At 40.1% G+C, this 22952-nt stretch overlaps 1 protein-coding gene across 3 annotated transcripts in view; it reads left to right on the top strand.

Annotated features, from left to right (window-relative positions):
- The window catches only part of DGKI (diacylglycerol kinase iota), a 455508-nt gene that overhangs the window by 251572 nt on the left and 180984 nt on the right, over positions 1–22952 (top strand). For all 3 annotated transcript variants that reach the window (XM_047850207.1, XM_047850206.1, XM_047850208.1), the window contains 3 exons: positions 8622–8735; positions 10132–10269; positions 14266–14344. In XM_047850207.1, coding sequence (XP_047706163.1) covers positions 8622–8735; positions 10132–10269; positions 14266–14344 — 331 coding nt within the window. The remainder of the gene's footprint in view (positions 1–8621; positions 8736–10131; positions 10270–14265; positions 14345–22952) is intronic.

Here is a 22952-nt window from a genome sequence, read left to right as displayed (position 1 = left end):
ACGCCTTCCAAACTTCTCCCATCATCACCGAGCCTCATGGCAGCTTGCTCTCGCTTCTCCTTTCTTGTCCTTTTGCTCTACTCAGCGGGTTTGTGTAGGAAGGACATTCTAGGTTGTATGGTTTGAGGCATTCCCTGCAACTAGAGAAGTATTTGGAAACCTGGGGTTTTCAAGCCTAAAGGACAAGGACAAGAGAGCCAAGTCCGGACATTTGTGAAAGAACTGCAGTTAGGGAGTCCGGGCCAAAGTTCAAAAGGAAAATGGAAAAAATAGCCATAGAAAAGACCACCCGTAGTTTATTCTGTCAAGAAAAAACCAAATAAAAAAAAAACACACAAAGGAGTTTCAAAGAAGGAGGCAGTGGTTATATCCTGGAGGAGAGACTGCAGAATTATCATTGATTTTGGAGACTAGGGTGTAACTAGTGGTTTTCAAGAAGCTTATCTGGGACAAAACCAGAATGATGAGCAAATGAGACTTGGGAGATTGCTAATGAATCCTGAAGACCAGGCCCGATTACAGTGTTGAATATCTGTGAATACGCCCTTGTGCCATTAATAACACCTTTTGACATGAAGACTGTCTGGTTCTCCTACTTAGCCTGTCTTTCCTAGCGTCCTTTCTTTAAATACGCCATAATTAATAGGTACTTCACAAGGCTAGATACTACTTTTATGTTCCAGGTAGGTTTTCCTCCTAGGGACCACATCTATGTTCCTGACTTCGTTTTTCGCATCCTTCCACATCACTCACAAATGCACTAGATGTTTACCCTCGGTCCCTTGCAACAGGCACGCCCCAAGGAAAGTAGTAGAGTTACCTTAGAGCTGGTAAATTACTTTAATGCCCAAAGGGAAAGTAGCCGATTTACCTTAGAATTGGTGCATGCTTTTGTGTTAATTATTTTCTCAATAGTAACCTCTGTACTTTAACCACTCAGGATCAAAACTTTGTGTATCTTGTACCTTATGCAAGACCCAAGTTTTAGTTTGCTTTACTTGGCCAAAATGGATGTTTTGTGAAAGATGCATGGAATTTGAAATATTTTTTCTAGGTCAGTGATTGATACTTTTAATTTTATTAGTTTAGAATATGAAACTTTAAATTTTGAGTGGGGGCAGAGTTTATATATAAAGACAAGGCCTCCTGATAGATTTATGAAGAAAGATTGCTGGCTTTAGGCAAGTGAAGAATGGTTCCTGAGATTGTCAGGTATACATTTGACTTAAGGCACTCAGCCTTTACTCAGTGAGCATATCTATCACCATAAGCCGTCAGAATTCTGTCAGTGCAGTGACAAGGTTCCAGGGAGAATCAGGAATGGAATTTCTTTTGACTGATTAGGAGGGGGATGTATTAACCCTTAACTCCATCAGTTTGTGCACAAAATATTGTTTAACATATAGATGTCTTGCATTAATTTGGAAACAATTTTCTTTTTTTATTAAAACTTTTTTTAACGTTTATTTAGTTTTGAGAGACAGAGCACGAACAGGGGAGGGGCAGAGAGGGAGACACAGAATCTGAAGCAGGCTCCAGGCTCTGAGCTGTCAGCACAGAGCCCAATGCAGGGCTCGAACTCATGAACCCCGAGATCATGACCTGAGCCAAAGTCGGACACTCAACCAGCTGAGCCACCCAGGCGCCCCAGTTTGGAAACAAGTTCTTAGGCTTCAGTACTCGTTTTGTGTTGCTCTACCTCCTTGCCCTTTTCAATAGCCCATCTTCCTGCATTCCACTTGAAGGCAGAAGACCCTGTTGGGTGCCTGTATTTCCGTCACTTTCAGCAGGTTCTTTACCCTCCTTTGAGACCTTCTAAATCTGCAAGGGGATACATTTGCATCCCAAGGGTCTTCATAGCTGTAGCATTACAATAGTATAGACCATGGCTGTTCAAGAGAACTACAATGCAAGCCACATTTTTAAGTTTTCTAGAAGGTACTTAAAGTCAGAAGCAGGTGAAATTAATTTTATACTACATTTTATTTAAGCTAGTATCTCCAAAATATTATCACTTCAACATGCAGTCATAGAAGAATCACTCATGAGATTATTTTATATTCTATTTGTGCTGTCTCCAAAATCCAGCATCTGTTTTGACTCAGAGCCCCTCCGGTTTGTATTAGGCACATTCTTGTGCCCAGTCGCCGCATGTGGCCAGTGGATGCTGCAGGGGACGGTACAGGTGTCATCTCTTTGTAACTGGTTAGCATGATCCTAAGGCTGTCACACGGTTGTCACATCTTCTCAAGGCCCTAGGAAAACTCCCCTAACTCAAGAATGATCTCAGACCCTCATGTTTGTAAACCAGCTGCTCTTGGGTTATGCAGTAAATTTGTATTTTTTCCCTTCTTTGGGCACATCTCTACCTGTCCAGCTCCCCATAGCTGTTGTTTTGCTCGAATAGTGAAGGGCATGTGGACCAAGAGCCTAGAGGCGCTCGTGCCCTCCCCTCCTTATGGCTCCTTACGGTGCAGCGTGGTCCCTACCTATCTGGCCCCTGACCTCGATAACGGGGCTGGAACAGCAGGTCCACCTTTAACTGAGTTGCCCTCTTTCCGGAGGCCTGGAGTTAAACTCTGTAGCCAGCTCCTTCTTGCTATTTCTTGATCAGTTGGCTTCCGTAGATGAGGATACACCCTAAACAGAAGGCACCTCCTTGCTGGACTTTGTGCAGCCACAGCAGGGAAGAAAGTACTGTTTCCCTTTAAGTGATAGTGCCAAGCACAACCATCCCAAACCCCTTTTCTCCCGAAGTGCTAGCCTAGCTATATCCCTCCCCCACCCATTTCTCTCACCTTCTGTCTTGATTTCTTTAGGGCTGATTTTAAACAGTGATTTTCATATATTTTTATTTAAAAAATGTATGTTAGTTCATTTTTTTGAGAGAAAAAGAGAGCGAGAGAGCATGTGTGTGCACACAAGTGGGAGAGGGACACAGAGAAGGAGAGACAGAATCCCAAGCAGACTCTGTACCATCAAGAGCAGAGCCCGAGAAGGGGCTCAAACCCATGAACTATGAGATCATGACCTGAGCTGAGATCAAAGTCAGACGGTCAACCAACTGTGTCACCCAGGTGCCCCTTAAACAGTTCTTTTTAACACATGATGACCTAAAAACTATTAAGTACAAATATAAATGAAAATATCAGAAGAATCCTAATGTACATACTAGAAAGGGACACCCAGTCGTTAAATGCCGTCTTGATGATCTTTCAGTTCAGAAATGTTCTACTTCTTTTGATTTCTCAACATGCACATCCTTTGCTTTTTGCCAGCATATGAGGAACTACGTGTATTGGGTCTGTTCGAAAAAAATGTCAATTCGCTGTTCTTGCCACCCCTCAGCTGCCTCTGATGTTAGTACCTTGCAGAGTGAAAATATTGCTCGCAGTGCACTGGGGACACATGCAGTGACAGCTAAAGCATAGCGTGGACAGGGGTGGCAGCATTGGCCAGCTGTGGGGACAGTACTGTGGGGCTGCTCAGGGACAGAGCCCAGGACCGTGCTGTTTCAGATCCCTCAGCCCTGCTCCTCCTAACACAAAGGCAGGAAAGAACCTTGCGAACTCAGAAATTATTTCACCCAATCTGGATAGTTTTCTTCAGCTGTGGTGGAAAATATGCCAAGTGCTGTTTTGCAATTAATTAAATATAACTGAAGGAGTGCTGGATGAGCTGGTGGAGATGATTTGGGGGAAATGTGATAGCCTAGCAAACATAATCCCTGCTAAGAACCTGAAGCCTGGACTTCCAGAAGGAACAGGTTGCTGGTAAGTGAGAGGCCCCAGGAACAGCTTTGGGCCTGAAGATCCTTTGTATAGTTCTGCTTTTATAAGGACAGATACAGATTATTACTCAAGGTCTTTTCTGTCTCCTGCTATTGTAAGTATATTTGTTTACTCTCTCTCTCTCTCTTCCTTCCTTCCTCTTTTGTAGCACCTCTCTGCTTCAGTACAGCTTGGCTTTTCTGTGTTTGATAGTGTGTGAAAGACTTTGTGACTGATGGCAGTCAAAGGTGGGATTGATTTGTGAACTTGAGGTTCAGCGTTAAGCGGAGAAAAAGGAAGAGGGCATTTTGCTTCTAGGAAACTGGACCTTCATAGAGGAAGTGAAGAGGAAGAAAAATAAAGCCTGATCACAGCAGCTAATGTTAATTAAGCATCTCCTATTTGCCAAGCTAAGAAATGTCTACATGGTGTTTAACTGGTAACATACCCCTAACAGGCTTGAGAGACAGATGAGAGAACTTGGAGTGACGGAGTCACTTGCTTAAACTCACCCAGCCCATGTATGATGGAGCGGGGTTCACTGAGCTCTGTCTCCCTACACCCTACGTTCTGTTGCCTTTTGGGGAAGCTGCTGTTGAGTAATGTAGCTCTTGGATGAGAAACGCTATTGAGGACTATGAGAAAAGATCCAGACCCTCCTCTGCTAAAAGAACTACTAGCCTACTGGTGGCACTTAAGAGAACTTCATGACACATCTTGGTTATTAAAGGCAGGTGACATTTGATGACCCTAAGGTTAGGTAATAATGGGTTACTAAACCTACCTGGTTGTATTCAGAAGAAAATATTTGGGTATTGGAAAAAGAAAGTAGAATGTATTTATGCAATTCTTTTTTTTTTTTTTAATTTTTTTTTTTAACGTTTATTTATTTTTGGGACAGAGAGAGACAGAGCATGAACAGGGGAGGGGCAGAGAGAGAGGGAGACACAGAATCGGAAACAGGCTCCAGGCTCTGAGCCATCAGCCCAGAGCCCGACATGGGGCTCGAACTCACGGACCGCGAGATCGTGACCTGGCTGAAGTCATATGCTTAACCGACTGTGCCACCCAGGCGCCCCATATGCAATTCTTGATCAAGGGAGATAAGTAGCTGCCCATCCCTCTTTTTAAATCATGTTTATTTAATTTTGAGAGAGAGAGAGAGAGAGAGCACGCGAGCCAGGGAAGGGCAGAGAGAGACAGGGCAGAGGATCTGAAACAGCCTCTGTGCTGACAGCAGCAAGCCTGATGTGGGGCTCGAACTCATGAACTGTGAGATCATGACCTGAGCCAAAGTCAGACGCTTAATCAACTGAGCCACCGAGGCACTCTTACATTTATGCAGTTCTTAAATCATTGAATAAGAAAGGGGGAGATCCTTTAATTCAAATCAGTTATACATTTTCTTCTTCTGTTAGGGCAAGTGTGAGAGAAAAGGAGATGGTGAGAAATCCAGGGGACCTGAGGGCTCCTGCCATTCTGAGGAACTATATCACAGTATGGTGTGGATTCTTGGCAACTTTTTTTGAGAAAACAGGAACAGCTTAAGAAGATTTGAATGAAGGCTGTTGTACCGATTAAAGAATTATTAGAAGATACCCCATCAGGGGCACCTGGGTAGCTCAGTCAGTTCAGTGTCCAACTCATGGTTCATGAGATCAAGTCCTGTGTCAGGCTCTGGGCTGGCAGTGCTGGGCTTGCTTGGGGTTTCTCTCTCTCTCTTTCTCTCTCTCAAAATAAATAAACATTAAAAAAATTCTTTAAGAAGATACCCCATCAATTCATGGAAATTACAGGACACTCATTTCGGTTATTTGAAAAGTATTTGTATTTCACACACTGTGGACTGATCCTTCCTCTTCCCGTCCATCTTGGTATTAGTGTTCTTCCTGCGATTTAGAATTTTTCTTTGCAGGGTCCTCTTCAGAGGAAGTTATTTTGTTGTGTTTGGTCTTTCCCTTTTCTTTCTCTGCATCCTATCACTATCTCTTCCTAGTCCTTTGCATGGTCTCCAGCACTCTGAGACTCGACTGGGTTTTCCTTAGGTGACTAAGACACCCATCCTGAGGAGGTGTTGGATGTTTGAGGTACATCAGCAAGCCAGGGGGAAGGTGAGCCCACTGCTGGCAGCTTTCTCCCTCCAGCCGCAAGGGGTCTCCCCTGTCTTTGGGCTGTGGCCTCAGGCAGGGGTTCTCACATTCTTTTCCAGCCTCTCTCCCGCTGGCCAAGAGGGACCCTTATTCATACATGGCCCCCTGTCAGGAGGGGTGAACTTCTACTCCCTGTTATCAGACAGAAGCCAAACTCCAGGCTTCATCTGCTTGCCATTTTGTGTTTGTTTTGCTTCTGGTCCCTGAGGATTTATTTTTCCTATCGTTGTGTCTGGAGTGCATTGGGTATCGGAAATGTGAACACATGACATTATCCTTACCAAGAAAAGAGAGACCTGTTTCAACTATGCATAAGAAACGAATTTCCAATTTAAATCTACCTGAAAGAAAGTAGACAGATTTGTGAGTACAGTTCATAAGGGGAGACACAGTGATCATCTCTTAGAAAAGTTGTAAAGAGATTGCCTCCTTTATATGGGATGTTGAGTTTGAATTTCTAGAGTTCCATTGCATTTCTGAGTCTCTAGTTCTCAGGGCTATTTGCATCTGCAATCAGTGACCCCTGATTGTTGGGATTTCTGAGTTTTCATGTCTTGTAGTTTACTAGAGGGATCTGCTTCTACTGTGTGTAGTTTGTGCACAGGTAGCTGAGCAAGAACGGTATCTAGCATAGTCATCAGATCTATTTTAGCATCTGACTCTTTTTCCCCTCACACTTCAATAGCAAGCTTTGTTTGTACTGTGTGTAAGACAACTAAGAAAGTGTTAGGTCAGAATCTAAGAAGTTGTCTGGGAGGGAATTGCCCAGGGAGTGGAGGGATTTTTGGACACTTCTTTAGATCTGGATTTTTAGTTCATCATATTGGGTGAACACGGGGGTATGCCTTTCTAGAAGGTAAACACAATTTCAGGCTTCTTGATAGACGGTCAAGTTTTACATCCTGGAAGGAATACTGTGGTAGCGAAAGGATTTTAGATGGAGTCAAGAGACCTGATAAGATCATGACATTGACACTCCTAATTATCTAGTCTTGAGCAAATTGCTTGACCTCTTTGCACCTCAGTTAATAAATCTGCAAATTAACTGAATTGGTTTCAGCAATTTCTAAAGTTTCTCCAGCATTCCAGAGATTCCAAAAGTATATGCCTCTGTCTTCAGCATGGTCAGGCCCTATCCGGAACGGGGTTTGGGTCTTTACTGAAAGGCTCTCTGTCCCAGAGTGGCTAAGAGGTCAGTCTTGGGGTTTAGCATACCTAATTTTGAATGCGATCTGTACTACATAAATGGTATGATATTACCATAGTAAGGGTATGATATTACCAAGTTTTGGCCTCCTTATCTATTACATGGAGATGAGACTTCTACCTACCTTACAGAGTCATTTTGAAGTTTAATAATAAGAGAACTTTGCTCAGAAATCAGCACATGGAAAGCAGTGATTGTCTCTCTCCTTGTTCCTTGTAAGCTCCTTGGGAGCAGGCATCCAGCTCATTCATCTTATTTCAGTTGCTTAGCTTGTTCCAGCTCATTCATCTTATTTCAGTTACTTAGTTCTGTGTTTTATATGTAGTGTGCACTACATATGCTGTTAAAGTACTATTAAAAACAATAAAATAGGACTCATACAAATGTAGAATGAATGCATGTCAAATTTATTTAGCTCTTTGACGAAGAGCTTAGTTCAAATTTATTTAGCTTTTTGCATCCAGCAAGATGGTAGAGTTGACTTATTGGAGAAGTAGAGGGAAAGGATTATGTAGTTTATTCCAAAACAATTTTTCTAAATGTGAGATAAAATCAGTTTATGGCCGTATGGGGGAATAAAACCATAACCTTTAACATAATCTTCTATTCTCGACCTTTGTGTATCCACAGGACAGAAATATTCCAGTTAGCCTACAGTTATAAAGTTCTTAGGCCTGTAAAATGCCACCTTAGTAGGACTTTGTGAGGATATGCAAGTTTCTTTTTGCCATTTCCAGGTTTTGGGTAATTATTCTAAATAGTTGCAAGACCAAACCTAAAGTATTATTTATCTTAGAAAAAGATTAAATGGGAATATGATTATAGTATATAAGTATCTATTTTCTGCCTGAACTTATAATAAGTACTAGGACCATGCATAATTATGTTTTCATAATGTTTCATTACAGAGAATATGGGGATCGTTAGGAAAATGCTACTAATTTCTAAGATGGTGTTATGGAGGGTGACCATTTAATTAGTGCTTACATAGACCATATTAAGGGCTTTATATGCATTTTAGTTTAATCTGTAAACAGTCTTGTGAGGTAGGCATTATATCCATTTTGAAAATCAGGTAAATAAATCTCAGTGAGGTTAAATAATTTAATCAAGATTATGTAGCGAGTGTGACCAAAATTGAAATTCAGTCTGATTGTAAGTCTTGTATTGTCTCCAATGCCTATATTGTAAACCTCCCCAGATTTTAAACTGTTCTAAATTTGAAGGTAGATCTCAAGTTAAACATACAGATGAGTGGGTCCAGTTTTGCTTATATGACAGCATAAACAAAATGGTCCTTCTCCCTTTAGGGACTTCACCATTTTGAAACTGTTTGAGATAAGTGGTCTGTTTCTTGACTACCAGATTAAATCGTACATATTTTAAAGAAAAATCAAACTATATCATTTGCTTTTTAAAGCTGCCTTCTCTCAGGTTGTCTTTGTAACTTACCTATCTTTCTCATATCTCTTCTGGCCCCCGAAATGTCTGTAGGTGGGCTGGATCCTTTCTATTCTGGATGAACTGCAGCTGAGCCCTCAGCCTCCTGTCGGGGTCCTTCCACTGGGAACTGGGAACGACCTGGCTCGAACTCTCAACTGGGGAGGGGTAAGAACTGTTCTCAGGGACCACCCAAGCCATCAAGCAGGAGGGTCCCTGAATCCACAGATGTTCTAACGGAAGGGGAATATGCTACTGTTGTCCAAAGAATAAGTTAGAATGGAGAATTAGGGTGCCCCTGCTTCAGGGTTTCATCCAGGACCTTCTTCAGTTCAAATTTAGAATCATCTAGAGAAGAAAGTATGGTATAAAAAATGGGGATTAGGACACAGGCCTGGGGCTTCTTGAGGTATCCATTGAAAGGTGGTGGGTGGGTTGGCCTCAAGTCTTTATGTAAAACAAGCACACGGACCTGAATTGATCCTGACCCTCAGTCTTGGCCAGAAGAGCAAATCTGGTTCAGATTACAGTCCTTCGTTTAAGAGAGTTACAGTCCTTTGTTTAAGTTGTTTTTCTGCTTGGTGTCATCATGGCTTTGTGAAACAGATAGCCAACTGTCCTTCCCACCATACAGCCAACTTTAGTTAAGCTTAGTGGAAGAAGTTTACCTGTCACTCACCAGCTTTTTTATTAACATTTTTACAGTGTTAAGATAGTAAGGAGGCACAATATGCTAACATATGCAGCCCCACCATCTTTTTATCTGCTCATATGAGAGATTGGACTGGGCTCCATGAAAATTCTCTTCAGATATTAGCAGATATGAAATTGACCTTTGGGTGAATTCACCTCCATTAGGTGATAATTCTCTTCAGATATTAGCAGATATGAATTTGGCATTGGGTGAATTGACCTCCTACAGTGAGCATAGTATAAATGATAATAAATTAGTTGCTTCATGTAAATATATTTATCACTGTTGACTCCTCGATCCAAATCAGAGACTTGACTGTCCTTAATAATCATGCTGCCAGTAAATACATGCTCAAGTAGTAAGTGGTTGCATAATAGGGCTGTGCCTCAGACAGACTTGCCTTCAGCCATGGAAAGAACGGTGTCCCACTGCAAGGTTAGGGAGGGGAAGTGGAATGTTAATTGAAAAAGTTGTCTCTCATATGCCACCTGGATTCCTTTCCTCCTTTTCCACACATACTTGTCCTATGTGTCTCTCAAATTCCTCTAGTAGGAGACCTGGGGAGTCCTCTTGTCACTCTGATGGAAGCAGCCATCCAGCATGGCCCTCAAATGCCTACCGGTGACTACTGGTTCTTGGTGCTGGCAAAAATTACTCAGCTCAAACCAGTTAGAGCAGTATCTCTATGCACGTTACCTGTGACTTTTGTCTTAGATTCTAAGTACTTCAAGGAAAACAGTTTACTTTCCCAGCCTTGCTAATCGCAAAATAAACAGAGCTACAACAGAAGGGCTCTTGCTTGCATGAAATACCTTTGGCTGTACTGTTTGCTACTCCAGATGGCAGTGGGTATATTTTTTGATTCCTTAGGGCTACACTGATGAACCTGTTTCGAAGATCCTTTGCCAAGTCGAAGATGGGACAATTGTACAGCTGGATCGCTGGAATCTCCACGTGGAAAGAAACCCAGACTTGCCTCCAGAAGAACTTGAAGATGGTGTGTGTAAGGTGAGAGAGCTCTTTCTTCAGCAGAGAGGAACCCTGGAGCATGTGCCTGAGTGACAGGAAATACACTCCTGGCTGGAGAATCATATGCTGATTCCTTCCTATGAGATAACAGGATAATGTTTGAGTTTATGGCCACTGGGGCTAGGAGTCTAACACTACTCAATGATTCTGCCTCATTGACTTCTAAAGACTGAGATCTTCTACTCCTTGTCTTCCACACCAGAAATACATATATTCATTTTCTGATCTCTCAAGCACTGCATCTCAGAACCTATGGGATGGTGAAAAAATATGGATATTCTGAAGCATTAGGCATATGGTTTTTTGATAGAAAGATAACCTTCTGAGATGTCTTGTCTGATACTAAATATCTCTTACGTTTAGGAAGTATTAACTGAGCCAGTTTCATCACTTGGTTGGGACTTGAAGATGCCTAAATAAATGTTTTGATTTCATATTTTTCCTTCAGTGATGAAGCTTTCATTTCCACCCAAGACAAATGAAGAGACACAATTGTACACATGTTAGTGCAGAGTTTTGGTGGTAAATTTGGTTCGAAGTTCCCACCTCAATGTCATATAAATTTGACAGGTTGCCAAGTAACCTCTCCTTGCATATTACTTTCCACTTTTCTTCTATGAGAGTGTTTACAAAGTTTTTCATGCATAAGAAACTCCACATGTGTCCGTGAAACATGCAGATTATGGGGCCCAGTCTCCATCGATTCTGCTGAAGTAAATGCAGGTTGAAGGATCAGAATCTGTACTTTAAATTTTTAAAAAAAATTTTCTTATTAAATTTTTTAATGTTTATTTTTGAGAGAGAGAGAGAGAGAGCAAGGGAGGGTCAGGAGAGAGGGAGACACAGAATCCATAGCAGGCTCCAGGCTCTGTGCTGACAGTGGGGCTCACACTCATGAACCATGAGATCATGACCTGAGCCCAGGTCGGAAGCTTAACTGACTCAGCCACCCAGGTGCCCCTAATTTTTTTTTTAATGTTTACTTATTTTTGAGAGATAGAGAGAGAGTATGAGCGGGGAAGGGGCACAGAATCCAAAGTAGGGTCCAGGCTCTGAGTGTCAGCACAGAGCCCGACATGGGGGCTCAAACTCCTGGATTGGAAGATGATGACCTGAGCTGAAGTCAGACGCTTAACCGACTGAGCCACCCAGGTGGCTCTCGGAATCTGTACTTTAAATGACATCTCTGCTTTATTGGATTATGCCATTGATTGAGGTCAAGATTGTCTTGGGTATTTCTTTTCTTTTCTTTTTTATTTTCTCTTCTTTTCTTTCTTTCTTTCTTTCTTTCTTTCTTTCTTTCTTTCTTTCTTTCTTTCTTTCTTTCTTTCTTTCTCTCACATTTATTGTCATGGGCATTGCTGCTTTAAAATAAATTGAACCAGCTATCCTTTTGAACCCAACCAAAATCTACTTATTTATCGACACCATGATCCTAACCAATTGTGATAAACACTCAAGTTTCTTATTTGGCTTATATAAGTGAAAATACGTTTTATCTTCTCTTCATGTTTTTTCCCCTAAACCATGATCCAGAAATTATAAGGTTTCTAGTAGATACCATGACTGCCTAGTTGATTTTTATTCATAATGTCACAATGTTGCTTAAACTGCAGGTATCATCTTGGGATATGATACTTTTTAATGTATCCGACCTATAGAAATTGGGTAGAAAATAGCCAAAGTGAAAATAATTGTATGGAAATTTAAGGTCCTTTCTCCACCAATCTTAGAATGCTTAGGCCCTCAAGAGAAATCTCTATTTGCATCTCTTCCTGACAGCTTAAGAAATGGAAAGACTCCTTGGTGCAGCCAGGAAACATTAATCCAGATAATTAAAGGGCTTTGAAAAATTGGATTTTTGAGATGTGTAGAAAATTGAGGCAATTTTTCCTGAAAAATAGGAACAAGAATTTAATAAAAGACTAAACTGGGGTATTATTTAGGGGATGGTAACCAAATGTTCTCCTGAGTTATCAGTGAATACTAAGACATGGGTTAGAATTGTAGCCAAGAAAACATAAATCGTAGAGATGAACCTATCTGTGCTTTTGGCAAGATCACCAACCCTTGCTCTCATTACAGAGGCTTGGTATTCTGATTAAGTGCAGGAACTGGACATTCTCAAATATGAAGCCAGGAGAATAAGACATGGTTTTGGCACTGCTCTGTGTTTATTTTCTCCCCTGTTCTCGAGTCAGTTGTAGCCATTTCTAAGGGGGCTGATTTGACCTCTGAATTGTTACAAGCTCTAACTCGGGACCTCCCATTGGGGTTGGGGGTGGGGAGCCTTCATTCTTTTCTTCCATTGGAGGCCAAGGCAATCTGTTTGTTTTTGTTTTTTTTCTGTATTAATACCTCTTTCTGTTCCTCTCCCTCTCATTTCATTTATCTCTTAATGGGACAAGGTCCACATTCTAGTCAAACAAAATCTTGCTGATCAAGGGTTGTACAAAACAGTGCAATAAACTTACTTTTGGGATCTTGAGGGTTAAACACTTATTTCTAACAGAAGACAAGTATATTTCTGTCTGGAGTCTAAACCTGATAATTATCTGGAAACATTATCCAAGCTGAGATAAAATTGCCTCTCTATTTAATTTAACATTTACTTTCCACTCTGAGCTGCCGAAGGAAAAGTGGAAGAACTACAATTTCCTTTCTAGCACTTTCCACATGCTTTTCTGATTGTTCTAACATTGAAGCCTTAAAAGCAAATGAATTTTGCACTTTTGATGAAGGATTTTAGTTTGTATTGTCCTCTCCTTTACGGAGCTGGCATTGCTAACAGCCAGGGACCCAGAGGACTCTAGGAAGGCTTGTGTATGTCCCTGCATGTGTATCTGCATGTTTCGTGATCATATTAAAGATCCAAGGTCTGATAGACTGAATAGAAATCTGGATGATACTGACAAATATGTATACACATGTATATTTCTTTCCCTATAGATCAAGGATAGCTGAATGTTTATCACTGCATAATTGCTTATGACCTATGTCAAAAATAGATTAAAAAAAACCAAAGGGTAAGCATATTAAATGTTATTTATTTTAAGTTGCAATATTAGTATGGTGAACATAAATTCTCAAAAAAGTATATCTTCTGATTAAGTAGCTTGCACATGATCCTTGCAATTGAATCGACTCTCTAAGTTTGTTTAGTGAATTAATTCTTTAAAAAAAATTTTTTTAGTGTTAAATATTTTTTTAATGTTTATTTATTTTTGAGATAGAGAGTGAGCAGGGGAGGAGCAGAGAGAGAGAGGGAGACACAGAATGTGAAGCAGGCTCCAGGCTCTGAGCTGTCAGCACAGAGCTCAATGCAGGGCTCGAACTCACAGACCATGAGATCATGACCTGAGCCCAAGTTGGACGCCTAACCAACTGAGCCACCCAGGCACCCCACTTAGTGAATCATTCTTTGTAACTTAAAAAAAATTTTTTTTTACTGTTTGTTTATTTTTGAGAGAGAGACAGAGACAGAGCATGAGCAAGGGAAGGGCAGAGAGAGAGACACACACAGAATCTGAAGCAGGCTCCAGGCTCCGAGCTGTCAGCACAGAGCCTGATGCGGGGCTCGAACTCACAAACTGTGAGATCATGACCTGAGCTGAAGTCGGATGCTTAATCAACTGAGTCACCCAGGCGCCCCGATTCTTTGTAACTATTGTACATGTGTTTCCCTGAGCTGAATTTGGCTCTCTTACTAATATCTGCAAGACCAGTTCTCATTTAATAATTTGTATTTGTGTCACTTGTTTCCTATCCTATTTAACATCCTTGGGAGTGTTATTTGAATTGAGCTTTCGCTAATGAATTCAAAAATCTGTGTTCTTTCTACACAAAACCTTGTCCCTCGGGTTACGGCTTCTCTCTCTCCCAGGGATTGCTCCAGAGACAGGTGCCTGGCATCAGGCTTTCCTTGACTCTGTCTGGTTACACACCACTTCACCTCTACTTTGTTCATCATTGCAGCTTCCTCTGAATGTTTTCAATAATTACTTCAGCCTTGGATTTGATGCCCACGTCACACTGGAGTTCCATGAATCCAGAGGTGAGGACAACGTCCCATTTCCATCTCCCAGGGAGGAAGTTTCCAGCAGGTGTTTTGCATGTTCCCTTCTGTTTGCATATCACCTAAGTGTTGACAGTGGGCTTCAGTGTTGCTTCATTTTAACTTTCATGGCAACCTTGGGAGCTAGCGAGATAGGAGCTTCTTTCAAATAGGTCCCTGAGACCCACTTATTTAGAGTCTCAAAGATGGTAAAGGACAGTACTAGGTGTACGTTCCAGGTCTTGGACTACTAATTTTAAAGTTTGACTAGAAACTTTGAAGTTAGTGAACTACTAGGAAGTGATGAAGATTCTTTCACTAGAGTCATTAGGATCTTCACAGCTTCCGGAAACACCAGTTGTTAAAGTCCAACACTTCATATAAACCAGGGCCATTGAAATCTGGTAGCAAAAACATTCAAGTCCTCTCTGTGTGTGTTAGAGAGACAAAAGGCATTTTAGAACAATAGGGGAAACCGATAGGTGGTTTGGGTTGAAAGAAATGGTATGGTGGTGATTTGATTGGTTGCAGAGGTGCGGGGAATACCCATCGGATGAGAAAGAGGAGTGAATGAGACCCAGTAGTAGTTTCAAGGGCTAAAAGAGATGGGGTCACAATTCGGGAACAAAACCACTTTTGAAAGAGATAAGATGAAATAATGTCAAGGAGTTAAACACTTCGTAAAAAGATTTCTCATGCCATTCAGAGCTGGGAAAGTTTAGGATTTGAGCTTATGTTTTGAATCTCCAATCTTCTGTGCTCATGCTCACTCAGTGTCTCTTCATCTCTCTCTTAAAATCTCTTCTTAGTAATATAATATGTACATCTGTGTCTTTGCCTGGATCTATGTCTGTACCTAGTCCCTTGTGAATATGTTAATATATAACCAAAATAGTGCCCCGCTACAGGTTAGTATAAGTGTATTGTGAGATAAAAGGCATAAACGAGAGGATTATTTTACTTCTTTTTCTCCAGATTCTTCAAGAGCAGAAGTGGTTTTAACTCCTAGAATTTGAAATACAGAGACCTTAAGGCTAGAATTCAAATGTTCAGATTCTAGTATTAACACAGAGAAAATTATGATAACACTCTTAGGCACTAAAGGCCAAGAGTGAAGTTGTGGGATTAAGGGTGTTACAATGCAAAATCTAAGCGAAGTCCAAACTTGTAAGTCTCAAATTGAATTCAGGAATTTTGGTAGGCTTTGCCTTCCTGCTTTCATGAGGCTTGGAAGGTCAAATGCTGTGTGAAATAAAAGCAATACTGATCAGAGAGAGCCATAGTTTGACTTTTCTCTCTGAAAAGTTGGTTGATTACAGAACCACAAATATCAAATACCCAGATCAGGAACACCACCACCCTCCCACCACCCTGCCATAGACAACTATTCAGATATGCAGAGTCCTACGTTAGAGACCACATTTATAGTCTGTTGGTCTCTCTGTATTTAAGGAGACTTAATTTGGGGAAGTAAATGGAAATTACTTTCCTCATTTCTTAACCCATTTTTTTCCCCTCTTCAGGAGAGTCTGGATCTGGGCTTCCTAATAAAATCCTTAAGTTTCTTAATAATACTTATAATTATCACCAATGCGTGAATCTTCCAAAATAGACATCCTGGCATGAAAAGAGGCCTAAATGAGTAAGTGGCAAACAATGAGCTCATTTTAGGGAGCCAAATATTTTGTCTAATTAATCTGACAATCTTCTAATGATACACTTCCTTGTACTATGATGAAACTTCTGCGTCTCAGAGTGAAAAAAGCAGAAAGAAACGTCAAGGTGGAAACACCAGGCTTAGAATTCTTAAAGGAAAGTGATTCTTTTTTTTTTTCTTGAAGTTATGGGACTATTTCATTCGAGAGAGGAATACGCAAACTGTGGTATATGTATATGTACATCGTTTAGTATGTGTGTGATTACAAAACAATTGGTTACAAGATGCCAAGCATTGGTCTTCAAATAGTTAATTGTTGAGGCTTAGCATAGTGCTTTCATGCAGCATGAAATGGAACCGCAGTCATCTGCTCTGCATGGAAGATCAAGCCCTTGAAAACCAACCCCTGAAGGGCTGATGGGGAGAACTGATGTTGACTGAGACAAAGGGCTGCAATATTTGTGAAGATGATAGGGAAATAAGTATTCACAAAATGCAGGAACCAGATTTGCTGGTTGATAGACCTAGACCAGAGGTGTGGACTTCTTAATATCTGTTTATCTATTCATTTTGCATTAATTCAAAGTCATTAATTCATGATGAAAAGTATAATTACCCGTGGTGGTGGTGGTGGTGGTGGTTGTTGTTGTGCTTCTTCTTCTCTTCTTTCTTCCTCCTCCTCCTCCTCCTCCTTCTTCTTTTCTTCTTCTTTTCTTCTTTCCTCCTTCTTCTTCTTCTTCTTCTTCTTCTTCTTCTTCTTCTTCTTCTTCTTCTTCTTCTTTCTTCCTCCTCGTTGTTGTTGTTGTTCTTCTTCTTCCTCTTCCTCTTCTTCTTCCTCTTCTTCTTTTCCTTCTTCTCACTTTTTACTGTTTTCTGTTTGTTTGGATTTTCCCCATATTTTTTACCTGGATAGTCAAGAGATCTAAGTTCACTTGCAGAAGGAAAAGATAGTCTGGCCACATTTTCAATAGGTGCAGACTTTCTTATTTCATTGGTTATTCTCTTGGCTGTTCTCAAGCCAAGAACACTTAAGAGTTGAGATTTCATACTGTTGTCAAAGGCAGACACTCACAGTTTGAGGGGTCATGACAAAACTTGTATCATTTGCCATGAGATAGTTGGAGGGTGACTCAAAGCCTCATGAGAGCCATTATAAAGAATGAGCTGGGATAGAATAACCTATTAGGTATTAGTGAACACACACACACACACACACACACACACACACACGGACAGTGAAAGGATTATTTTACTTCTTTTTCTCCAGATGTGTGTGTATGTATTTGGGAATCATACTAATCTATCTATATGAAATGGGTCATAAATACAGATCTCACTAAGGCAGAGTCTTTAAAATTGTCATTGCTGAAACAGTTTTTGGCATAAATGTGAAATAGCCCATCAAATAGAGGGGATAATTAAAGACATTTGAGATAGTTTCTTAGTGACATTACTGTGTAAGTGCTTTTAGAATTACTGGTAGTAAAGTAGGGAATAAAGATAGTCTTAACATTTTGACTGACTTTGTACATAAAGAATGCAAACATTTGAGTAATTTGGGTTTCTATATTTGATCAGAAGGTAGGTTTAGTTCATTTTATTGGAAGATAGAGATGGCTTCTTATTAAAGTGGCTACACCATGCACGGTTGAACTGTTGCTTGCATATCAGCAAGTGCAGTCATTTGGAACAAGATTTGGAGATGTAATAGACTTGGTCATTTAATTGTCAGTTGGAATCTTGCCCAGAAGTTTAATAATTACTGCATTATGACAGTGCTTGAGGAAGTACATTGAAAATATTCCCATCTATTAATGTATAGCCATGTTAACAATGATTATGGTTATCAGGTGGCATAGTTAGGTCTCACTTTGCCAGGTAGATGAATTAGATTGTCATTTTTTTTTTTTTGGACATGAAGGATATTCAGCACCTCAAACTTTTAACCTGAGATGTGATGCTTAAATTTTACTGCCTCACTGAAATTACCTATTCAGCAGAGTTGAACCTTCCTTCAGTGTCAGGAAAATACAGTTATGACTCTAGAGGAGGCAGTATTTAAATTTGACTTAAGATTTAATATTTTCACTGAATATACAGAAACATGCAGATCAGCATGTTTCCAAGGATTATGAATGTTTCATAAATGAACAGATTTCCTCGAAAAGATATTTCAGTGGCTTGCTAAATTTCATCATCACTGCAAAGGACATACTACCAGTCTCATGTGTAGGTACTGAGACTCAAGCACGATTTGCTCTGGAGAAACTCTCGCTGTCCAAGGTTCTCTGTAAAATTATTTTCCATTTTGAATCTCTGTATGGCACTCACTCTTCGTTCAAGAATCAAGTGTACCTGCCTCTGGAACACTTTTTTGATCATTCCCTTTACGTGGGACTCTGACTTCATCTGATCTGTGTATGGCATATAAAATATGCTGTTTTACTTTGATTTTCAAACCCATCTCCTCCACTCTAAACTCATGAGGGCAAAAGACCGTATCTTCTTACATTCCCTGTGCCAAGTCTATGGCTATCTCAATAAGTGTTACAATAATGGAAAGTGCAATTGGGAGATAGGCCCCATATATAATATAAAAGGCAACAGTAGAAAGGAGGATATAGTAAGGACAAGATTAGTTGTATAGGCAGCAAATAATATAGGAGTTTGCCAGAAAAAAAGATATTGGGGTAAAATTTCCAGAAAGGGTAGGAGGGAGCTGAGAGATAAAGGAAGAATGTGATATATGTAGAAAAGAGCTAAAGTTGGTGAGGGCATTTCAGACAGCATAGGGACAAATGAGCTTGTGGTAAAGATGGGTTAGGATGTCCAATTAATACATAATGAAAGATTTTTTTCAATGATGTTAAAAAATGAATAATGTCGGTAAAATATTTGTCCTTAATGGGAGATGACATTGGAAGAAAAGATCTTTTTGGATGCATACGATTTGAATTGAAGGTGGTGTTGTTATTGTGGGCATAGATTTTGGAATCATTTATGTATACTTAGCTGAAGTCTTAAGATTAGGTACATATCTAATACAGAGAATATGGAAACTGTGAGTTCTGTGGAGTTCAAATTGCTTATTGATTTTCATAAACATAGAGTTGAACTCATATTTATGAATATCTTCCTTAATATGCCGGACCAATTACAGACAAAAGTAGGGTTTAGGATCCTGTTCTGGTGGCACAGATATTACTGTGTTGTACATAAAGATAGGATTAATATATTAAATCAATGGAATTGATTATACCCAGAGCCTTATTATCATTACAACTGGCTTATATCTAAAGCCAAATCATTTAGGTGATTTAGATGTTGAGATTTGAGAAGTTTGAGCTAATAAGATTTAGGTGAGATTTTTAGATTTTGAGTTAATTCCCTAATGGGGATGAGACCTTTGGGGACCTTGGAGGGAATGAATGTTTTTCATATGGGAAGGATGTGAATCATGGGGGCCAGATGGTGGGCGATGGTAGGTAGAATTTTGGCTCTATGACCTTTGCCATTTGGTGTCATGCTTGTTGGTTAGGTTATTTTACATGGCAAAAAGACTTTTTTAATGTTACTGAGGTTAATAATTAGCTAACCTTAAGATGGGAAGATAATTCTGGATTATCAGAGTGGGCCCAACATAATACCATGAGCCCTTAAAAGGGTAAGTGGAAAGTTGAACAGGAAGTTAGAGGGATGTGGCAGAGTTGGATAGATCTGAAGTGTGAGGACTTGATGTGCCACTGCTGGCTTTGATGGTGGAGGGGATCCCAAGCCAAGGTCTGCAGGAGGGCTCTAGAAGTTGGGAATGAACCCTAGCCAACAACAGCATAGAAGAAGAACTTCATTCCTTCAACCATAAGGAAATAGATTTAGCCAACTACTGAATAAGGTCTGAAGTGAATCCTTTTTAGAGCCTCCAGAGAAGAGTTCTGCAGACTGACGCCTTGATTTTGGTCTTGTAAGACCCAAAGTAGAGGGCTCAGGAGAGCCCCGTCCAGATTTTGGCCCAGAGAATAAGAAAATAAATGATATTTTAAGCTGCCAAGTTTTCAGGAATAGAAAACTAATACAATTAATGTTGGTGTCCAGACAGGTTATAAATAGGTTAATGGCCTAGACATACACAGTGAGTATTTAGATCTCACTTGGTTACACCCTATTCTTGTGGAAGAGGAAGATGGGCAAAGAACTTCAGCAGTAAGCCACGGATACTTCCACTCTTGGAGTCTTGGTATACTTTGAGGATTATTGGCATTTCTTGAGAATGGCCTTTCATGGTTGACCTCATACCAATTAGCAGATACAACTCCCTTAAGGATCAAGAATGCTTAAACTTTCTTCCTGGCCCTGTCCCAATTCTGTATGTCCCCTTTTCTTGATACAGCTGGGGTCTATGTTCCTTGGTCCTCCTCAAAGACCTGTCATTTCTTACACATACACATAGACATATTCAGCCACTCAACCCTTTAAGAGCCACTAAGGAATGATTAAGTACTGTTTTTTGCAAGCTACCCCTTGCTTTCGAATGGCCTGGCTTCTGCAAGGAGTAACAAAGCTCTAAAGCTAGCTGACATCTGTCTCAGCTCCAGGCAGCTGTTGTTTCTGAGGCTATTTGGAATAGGGGAGATATTAAAATGGAAACAGGGTTTAACTGTCAGGGCAGGTTCAATCAGGGAGCTCACAGTGTGATACCATTATACTATGAGGAGAGATAACAGAATTTACCTCCACCTTTTCTGTTCTCTAGGCTAAAGCACATGTGTGACTTCCCTACTGTTATCCCTCTGACACCTCTTTAAATGCTAGTGTCTTGATCTTGTTTAGTTTTGCATATTAATTGAATTTAATCTAGGCAAATTACATCTGAAGTGACTCTTTTCATCAGCTGTGTCAATGGAATCACCAAACACTCCGTTTATTTTTTCATTTTCTTCTAGTCTGTTTGGGTCTTACAGAGCATTCTCTTTCTCTTGAGATGAAACTATTTTTTTTTAAAGAGAAAAAAAACTTAGGCTCATAGGAAACCTCTTAAGAATGTGAATCTTTCCAAACCATAAATTAATGTTTTTAAAAAGTAAATGTTAATAGTTGATATATAATTTACTTAATAGCTGTGGATGTTGGTGCCCTCAAAAAACTCTGCCAGAAATGTGTGTGCTGTTTTCAGTTCTTTATTATAACTTGCTTGATAGCCAGATCTGACTTTATTTCTTTCATTCTTTTTCAAATTAGGGACTATGTACCCATGATAAATTGCATAGCAACAAAAATTCTAATTTTGCCTCTGATTCCGTAAAAGCAAGAAAGAGTTAACGGAATTGAAAAGGACACCCAGCCAAATCTGGGTTAAGAAAGGTAAAAGCAAGCAAGCAAGCAAACAAACAAACAAACAAACAAACAAAAAACCAGTGTTACTCAGCAGCCAAATTTATCCTAAAGGCCCAGACTGTAAAAAATGGTGAATTCTGGGTCCACAAATGGGGACCAGGGAGATAGAGCATTTTAGTACTACTTTGATCTTTTTTTCGCTTAGGATAACCTGCAAGTTAGCCTTTAACTTGTTTTATTTTGTTTCCAGGGTTTAGAGTACTTAATTCAATAGAACAGAGTGAATATTTAAGGAAAGATGTGAGATACAGAAACCTAAATATACCAAAACTCTTAAGAGCCGATGTACAAAATACTGCCTTTTTAAAGTTTGCAAGCTTTCACCCCGTTTCCCTGTCATGTGCTAATAATATAGTCTAATAATCATGAGAATAACCTAGTAATCCCTTGTCTTGGATTATTTCCTGAAATCGTGTAGCTCGTATTCTGCCCAATCTTAGTGAGCGAGCTCTTTGCTATTTTCTTCATCTAGACACTTGTTGAGATTTGCTGTTCAAACATAGGTCCAGGACTTGAACCGTTTTAAGCTAGTCATCCAGCTGCCTGATGAGAAACAATTTGAAGAGAGACCTTGCCCTAAGAAGACATTAATGAGCATATGGGATAAAATAGCAGAATGAAAAACATTGACAGTAGGTCCCTTTGGAATGTCTCAGAATTCTACTAGAAAGAATGTAAGGAAATAATACTTCACTTAGGGATTTTATAATCCCTTGAATTCATGTCAGCGTTCTCTGATGCAGAATCTTGTTTAGCCTTTTTGTAGTCTTCAATTTATATGATAAACAGGATCAAAATCAAAATTAAAACACTTTTCAGCCTTCTATGTCCTGAGTCCAGTTAGCCGTTCACCTGCATATATGTATATTTATATATCTCCAGTAAATCAGATAATTTTTCAAAGCCTGTTGCCAACAAGAACACAGATGGTAGTTTGGAGTTTTAGAAAAATGTAAAAGCAAATTATCTATTACAATTTTTATCCAAATTTTGCATATTTAATTACATTTGGAAGCTGCATGAATAGTTGATAGAAGACATGCCCTATAGAAGTCAAAGCAAATAATCACCCCTCAACACCCTCCCTTTGTCCTATCACCCCTGTCCTTTGTCCCTGCCAACCCTCTATTCTGAATAAATAAATATTTATTTTGGGATAGAGAGCGAGAGCGAGTGAGCGTACCAGCATGGGAGGAGCAGAGAGAAAAGGAGAGAGAGAAGCCCAAGCAGGCTCAGCACTGTCAGCACAGAGCCTGACGTGGGGCTTGACCCCACCAACTGTGAGGTTATGACCTGAACTGAAATCGAGTGGGGCGCTTAGCAGACTGAGCCACCCAGGCACCCCAGAGTGTCTGAACTTTTAATGTACATGCAAATCAACTAGAGAACTTGTTAAATCATGATTCCTAGACACCATCCCCTAAGCATTATAATTCAGTAGGTCTGGGGCAGAGTCTAATAACTTGCATTTCTAACAAGCTTCCAATTGATGCTGATGCTGCCATTTGGGGGCTATACTTTTGTAGCACTGGACAACTTTACCAACTGGCGTATAACTGA

This window comes from Prionailurus viverrinus, chromosome A2, assembly GCF_022837055.1.
Source record: "Prionailurus viverrinus isolate Anna chromosome A2, UM_Priviv_1.0, whole genome shotgun sequence".
Lineage (NCBI taxonomy): Eukaryota > Metazoa > Chordata > Mammalia > Carnivora > Felidae > Prionailurus > Prionailurus viverrinus.
The sequence above is the reverse complement of the archived record's forward strand: the minus strand, read 5'-3'. Positions and strand labels throughout refer to the sequence as shown.